Source organism: Penaeus japonicus, unplaced genomic scaffold (genome assembly GCF_977035675.1).
Source record: "Penaeus japonicus unplaced genomic scaffold, GWHDUDI00000001_assembly GWHDUDI00000003, whole genome shotgun sequence".
NCBI classification, from domain to species: domain Eukaryota; kingdom Metazoa; phylum Arthropoda; class Malacostraca; order Decapoda; family Penaeidae; genus Penaeus; species Penaeus japonicus.
In genome coordinates this window covers 5,284,445-5,291,944 of record NW_028234405.1, presented here as the reverse complement: position 1 = coordinate 5,291,944, position 7,500 = coordinate 5,284,445, and the positions used below count along the sequence as shown (strand labels likewise).

Genomic DNA, 7,500 nt, shown 5'->3' with positions numbered 1-7,500 from the left:
CCAACCTGTTGGAAAAGGAAAGGTTAATCACTGCTTTCACCTCTCGAATGCGACAAAATTCCAAACCCTCTAGTTTATAACGGGACCACACATTACTACAAGTATAACCATACTCTACCGCTACAAAACGAACCCTAATCCAAGCATATTCCAAAAGCGTCATATCCAAAACCAGTCCAAGGTACGGTACACGGTACTCAGAGGTAAATAATACCTGGAAGGCGAGCAGTGGAGCAGACGAGATGGCGCCCCTGATCCGAGGCACAGAAACCTCGGCCACATAGACCTGAGCGATGACCATGATGATGCCAGTGCACACGCCAGATGTTGCGTGGAATAAGAACACCATCCACACCTGTTGGTAAACACGAGGGGAAACTGATAAAAACTGGAAAAAGGAGAAAAAGTGAATATATAATGATGACGATTAGGGAAAAAGAAAGAAAGAGAAAATATGCGCAAGACAGATGGCGACGAAGAGGACAATAGAAAAGAAAAGAAAAGAAAAAAAAAATGATGACAATGAGGAGGAAAGAAAGATAGAAGATACACCATATAGATGGCGAAGACGATGATAAAAAATGGATCAGAGAGGGGAAGAGGATTAATAATATACATTAAGAGGAGGACGATATGGAGTAAAGAAAAATAAAAGAAGAGGCAACATATCGTACATAGGAAAGGCCAACAAAGCAAAAGGAAAAGGAAGAAGGAATATGGACACAAATGACAAGGAAATATAAACTTTAGTAGGCGGGAAGAAAAGGGAGAATCAGAAGAGAAAAAGAGAAGGAGAGAGAGAGAGAGAGAGAGAGAGAAGAGAGAGAGAGAGAAGAGAAGAGAGAGAAAGAGAGAGGGAAAGAGAACGAGAAAGAGAGAGAAAGAGGCTTTTTGCATGATATGTTATAAAAGACTAGGGCGTTTGTTTGTCGATCGGTAAGAGAGAGAGAGAGAGAGAGAGAGAAAATACATAAACAATACTCAAGTAATAGTAGCATGATATGTTATATAGGGAGCATTCACACTGTAATTCTAGTTTTTGTTATTTTAATATAGATATTTATATAAAAAAAGATTAAAGAGGAAGAAGAAAAGGAAGGCAAAACAACGATATTAAATTTCACAATTTTATCTCAACATATCCATCAACAAATACAATTACAGTATATAACACATATTTCATCCCCAGCGACAGAGGAGGAAAATAAGAGGAAAAGGAAAAAAAAAACGAATTGAATAAGGATAATGAGAAAAGGAAAAGACCTAAAAAAAACAGAAAAAAGAGGAGGAGGAGAATGATGGGAGAGGAAGAACTTCTTTAAAAGATAGTAAATAACGAAAAGGAAAAGATAAGCAGCGACATCTTGAGGAACTAACCTGCATGGCAAAAATGACGAAGAGCCAACACAGTGCCAAGGGAACCATTGTCAGGAGCAACACAACCTTCCTGCCGTAGTTCGCAAGACATCCGGAAAAGAAGCCACCTACAAGACATCCTGCAGGAGGTGAGACTGGGTTAGTGATTGGTTGAAATGGATTGGATTAGGGGAATTAGTTGTAATCTTTGGATTGGTGTGTGATTCGTGATACTGGATTCGTGAGTAATTTGAAGATACTGGATTAGTGTGTGTGTGTGTTTGTTTTGTTTGTGTGTGTGTGTGTGTGTGTGTGTGCGTGTATGTGTGTGTGTGTGTATAAATGTGATTTGTTAAGTAAATTCAGAAAGCATTAAGAATTTGACATATTGAAAATCTTCAATAATTTTTGAACTGGAATACTGACAATAACAAATGCATTAAGGATTAAATCTAGTACAGCAAAGGAAATAAAAATGGATTATAACGTAAGCTGTGACTGATTTTTTTATTCATCTATGAAAACAAAATCTCTGCTAATTCCGCATATAGTGTGTTCGCTATGATTGTTTGTTACATATGTAAATGATGTAAGTCATATGGTTACAACTGTTACTTATCAAACTATCTAAAAACATTTTATCTTCCAATTAACAGTTTGTACTTTTTAAACTCAAATAAATAAATTCGTCCCACATTAATACAAATTAAAAAAAAGCAATGGACATCAACATTAAATTTGACTACATTAACAACACCTTTGACATTGACACTATACCCTATAAAAACAATATCTAACGGAAATTCTTATCTACACTGACACAGACAACATAGTCATTTAGCTACATTGACCCACCTCCAAGGAACAAAATCTGAAGTGGTCAGAGCACTGACAATCGTAAGTAGAGTGAAATATTCAACACAAACACTCAATCACACTGACACACTCCACAGAGACTTTCTATTGGGGACACTCGTATGGCGTTGACAACTATATAGAACACACTTTTTAACATAAATACTCAATTACATTAACATTCACACGTTGTTAATTTCTAAACAAAGAGACTGTACCACGCAAACACTATAAAACACAATCTCTACCACAGACCCTCAACCACACACAAAGAACACAGACATAGTAAGAAAACGAACACCCAACCACATAAACTACTCACGCAAAGTACACCATCTTTAACACATAAAATCAAACCACACAGACACAGACACACACACATACAACCGAAGACACTTACCCAGGAGGTACACGTAGGTCTTCCACGCCCCGAGGGAAGGCCTCATCAGTTCAGCCGGGTTCTTCGTCATGTTATAAGCGAGGGCGAAACCGCAGGCGAGGGGCCCCAAACAACAAGCAAATGTCACTACGACCTGGACGAAAACATGAGGTGAAGTGATGGAGGTCAAAGGTCAAGGTTGGGATGAGGGTGAGGGCTGAGGATAAGGATGAGGATGAGGGTACGGGTGGTAGGGGTCAGTGGAGAGGAGGGGAAGGAAGAGCCGAAGGATGAGGGGAGTTGTTGTTGTGGAGGAAGGAGGACGAGGTGGAGAGGTGAGGGAGTTCCTTTGAGAATAATGGCAAGAGAGGAAGGAGAATGAGGGATGAGGTAGAATCAGGAGTAAAGATGGTAATATGAGGGAGAGTAGAAGGCTAGGAGAATGAGGGGCTAACGAATGACTTATTAGAGAGAAGAGAAGAAGAGGAGAAGGAGAGTGTAGGTTGGAGAGTAAGGAAGAACAGAAGAAATGAAAGAAAATCGGGGATGAGAAAGATACTATGACGGAAGATAGAAGAGAAGTAAAATGAACAGTGATAGAAGAAGAACGAGATAAGAAAGAGGGTCAAGGAGAGGTGGAAGATTATGAGAATGGAAGAGAAGGAGAATGAGGAGTGATGAAGGACCGTTGATGGGGAGAAAAGGGTATGTGAAAAGGGAAGAAAAAAGAATAACAGGACGGAGCCAAGATAATGGCGTGGTTATCAAAAGGTGAAGAAGGTGAATATGACGAACAGGAGGAGAGAGGAAAGTAGGTAAGAATATGATAATAAGAGAGGAGGCAAAAAAGACGAAAAAGAGAGAGAGAGAAGCAGATGAGAAATTGAAATAAATAAGGAAACCAATTACGAGAGATAGAAAGAAAAGGGGAGAAGATGAGATTGATGGGAGGAACAAAGGTAAAAGAGGGAGAGGAGAGCGAGTAAGAATATGAAATAAGTGAGAACAGCAAATATGAGGAAGAGAGAGAAGAGAAGAAAATGAAAATAATGAGGAGGAGGCTTCTATAGAGTAATTATCTATATCAGCGCCTTTTCGAATAACATGTAAGGAAAAAACAAGATGGGAGGGAATAACATAAGAACATGGATAGATAGATAGACGAGATAGATAGAAGAAATGGAAGAAATTATAAGTAGAAGTAAAAGATATATTGATAGAATAATAAATTAAGGAGTAGATTAACTGTTGACGAGATACCCGTAGATAGATAGTGGAGAGGATAGATAGATAGTGGGAATATTTGTCATAATGGATCAGTCCCCAGAATAGATACAACAAAATTAAAGATATAAGGAGTTTAAAAAAAACAAAACAAGATAGACAATAAGTTATGTTAAAGAAGACGAAGAAGGAGGAGGAAAAGAGGATGAAGAATTGATAAAACGAAGACGTAGATGAAGACGGAGTTGACGAAGAAAATGAAGAAAAAGAAGAACAAGAAGAAAGTGAATAAGAAGAGGAAGTAAAGACAGAAGCAGAGGAAGAAAAGACATAGGCAAAAACAACAACAACAAACAAACAAGAAAAGAAAGAAGAAACCAAAGCGAAGAAAAACAAGGAGCATAATAATAATAATAATAATAAAGAAGAGGAATAGGTTAGAAAAGGATAACAAAGCGAAGGAAATAACATCATGAAACCCTGCGGTTGATGTAGAGGATTTATCGAGGCGGAAATACTTGTAAGACAGCGATGTGGCAACCATAGTCAGGGATTACTAATGAGATATGCTTATCTTCTCAGTCTTCCTCTTCTCTTCTCTTATAAGTCAAGAGATAAAGAGTAATATCTAACGATGACGATGATAAAGATACAGATTCATTAGAACTTGTCACTGATCACCAAGAAAGAGAGGAAAAAGAAAGAATCACGAAAATGCATTTATTTTCATTACAAATACCTCAATATATCGTAACATGAAAACACGTAATCTGGAATATTCATCACAAAACCGTTGTATTAAGATAATATAAACGCAACATCCACCATCTGGTAACTTGTCTGATCTCGATCAATATAAGGATAATGCGTCTTCATCACTAAATTAGATTAGACAGAATAGGCTGCATTTTTTTTTTCTCTCGATCAGATATACCATCGGAGGTTTTTCGTTCACATATGTTTGGGGGTAAGTGTACATACATTGTTTCATTATTTTTGGATTTTGTTATCTTCAGAACATTCAAAAGGATCATTTGGAACATAAATTTTTGGTAAATATTATGTGGATATAAAATTATGCACAAAGATAAATGAGTAAACAAGATTAATGAGATACAATTGATATACTTTATAGCGGTATGAAAGTATCATAGGGATGACGAAGATTATAGTGATAATGATTATAATGACAAAAATGAGGGTGATATTGATAAGTTTGATAATGATGATGATCTTATTACTAATGACAATAACAATAACCATAATTTAATGAGGTTATGATGTTAGTAGCAGCATTCATGATAATAAAGTGATGACAAAACTAGTAAAAGTCTGTAGAATATAGATATATTTCACTCTTTTTTTTGTATTGAATCCATCTTTTTTCACTCGTTTTCTTTTTGTTTCACTTTCTATATTCTTTGACTTTTTGCGCTCCTTTTTCTCATGTTCTTCCTTCTTTTCTTATTATCTTTTCTTTACTTTCTTGCTGGTATATGTTTATTTGTTAACGTTATTTCTACCCTTCTTTTTAGCTCTCCCAATGTTTGTAATTTTCTCCTTTCATTTCTCTTTTGTATTTATTGATTTACCATTATTATTCTTTTCCCTTCTTCTCATATTTCTGCTCGTTTCCCCTCTTTCACATCGTTTTCTGCAAAGTCATCAAATCTTTTTACTTTGGTATCTCTTTCAATCTTCATTCTCATGGTTCTCATCCCTCTCATTTTTCTTCCCCTCTAGTTTCTTTCTCTCTCTCTCTTCCCTTCCCCTATTCTCTTCTCTCTCTCTCTCTTCTCTTCTCCTCCTCTCTCTCTCTATCCTCTCTGTCTCTCCCTCTCCTCCCCCCCTCACCCCCCCCTCTCTCTCTCTCTCTCTGTCTCTCTCTAGCTCTCTCTCTCTCTGTCTGTCTCTCATTCTATTTCTCTCTCTCCACCTATCTATCTATAATTATTTTTATTTGCCTCTCACCATATTAAATCAGAGAAAAAGAAGAAGAAAAAAAGGGTGGTGGAGATAGGCACAAAATGGCGCGCACCCGACATCTCCCCCTCCCCCCACCCACCCACCCTCCCACCACCACCCTCTCTTCGGCGTAGAAAAAAATATCTGATTGACTCCATCCACAATAAAGAACTTCCGTCATTGATTTTTTTCTCTCCTCCCCTTTTCCATCTATCTTGTACGAAATCGACGTAGAAGCTAATAGGATTACTTCCCACTTGGTACGATAAGCCACCAGTCAGACTACGAAAGGGAAAGATCATCTAGAGGAAAAGATATACCTATTTGATATTATATAGAGTATATCTTGTGAATCGCTGTTTGATGGATTATTACTAATCAAAAAGTTTTCTTATCTTATTATTTTGATGATGATATATTGATAACATGATATTGGTGGTGGTCACAATCCTAATGATGGGAGATAAGATTGACATTGACATTAATAGCCAGGAATAAAACAGAAGGCCAGGTGAAAATCTTCATTATAAAAACTATCTAAACGTCCATATAAAAAAAAAAAAACATGAAATACATGAGTCTACCACATTGTTCAGAAATGATATATCCTACTAGATCCATTTCAAAGACAGGTTAAACTGGTAAAGAATCCTTTGAAAAGAGAGAGAAAGATAGATAGATAGATAGGTAGATAGAGAGAAAGAGAGGTGAAAAAGTGAAAGAGAAAGAGAAAGAGAGAGAGATAGAGATAGAGATGTTTAAAGAACATTGATCTAACCTCATCAACGAGAGCCTACCCTAAGGTTCTACTCATCAACCACTCTACCGCAAAGCTACTCTTAACCAACCCTTGTCTAGACCACAATATACCCATAATCTACCCTAACCACCATTTTTTCTACCCTAAGCATCACCTCTATGCCCCTCTATCCACTCTCACTGTAACCCAACATGTATCCTAGATCACAAATACTAAATGATGTTCCCTAGGCCACAGGCAAACCACACATAAATTCTCACCACAGTTTTTTTTCTGTAAACAAGAAATTAATAGATAAATAGATAGGTATATAAACGAGGTAGACGAATAAGAATGATTGCTACGAGGTTGACGAATAGGGATAATTATTTTAAGAAGTGAAAAATGACGAATACGAAGATGAAGAAGCATGAGAAGAAGAAGGATAAAGAGAAAGAGAAGAATAATGACAATAGTAATGATGGTGATAATGGTAATCAGAAGAAGAATAAAGATAAAGAGAGGAAGAAGGAAAAGAAGAAAAATAAAAAGAGAAAAGCGAAAATATGCATATAAAAATCGAAGAAAATTATTAGTAAACAACAAAAAAAGAAATGAATCTGAAAAAAAATCAGAAACAAATAAATTATAGGAAAAGGGAGAGAAAGAAATAAAATAAGGAAAGAAGAAGAAGAAAGAAAGATAAGTAAAAGCCGAAAGATATTTTATTTCGAATGCTTATTTTATACACCGACTTGTTTAACCTTAACATGTTCAAGTGGTTTGTTTTCCTACTTTGAGAAAAGAGGAGCCATGTGTATGGCTTGTTATTTCTGTGACTGTTCTATTTATATATTATGTTTCATGTTTCTGTGTTTATTCATACCCATTATTCATTTATCTATTCAGTATTGGTTCATATTCATATATATTCATTGACTATCATTCTTTTCAACATGTACAAATGAAAGAAAGAGAGAGA

At 36.2% G+C, this 7,500-nt stretch overlaps 1 protein-coding gene across 1 annotated transcript in view; it reads right to left on the bottom strand.

The window, feature by feature from the left end:
- The window catches only part of LOC122242842 (facilitated trehalose transporter Tret1), a 40,242-nt gene that overhangs the window by 1,686 nt on the left and 31,056 nt on the right, over nucleotides 1–7,500 (bottom strand). Inside the window, exons 2-5 of the mRNA XM_043000247.2 lie at nucleotides 2,612–2,744; nucleotides 1,378–1,496; nucleotides 215–355; nucleotides 1–5 (exon numbers count right to left, since the gene is read on the bottom strand). The exon at nucleotides 1–5 is cut by the window's left edge and continues 1,686 nt beyond it. Of these exons, the coding sequence (XP_042856181.2) occupies nucleotides 1–5; nucleotides 215–355; nucleotides 1,378–1,496; nucleotides 2,612–2,744 (398 nt within the window). The remainder of the gene's footprint in view (nucleotides 6–214; nucleotides 356–1,377; nucleotides 1,497–2,611; nucleotides 2,745–7,500) is intronic.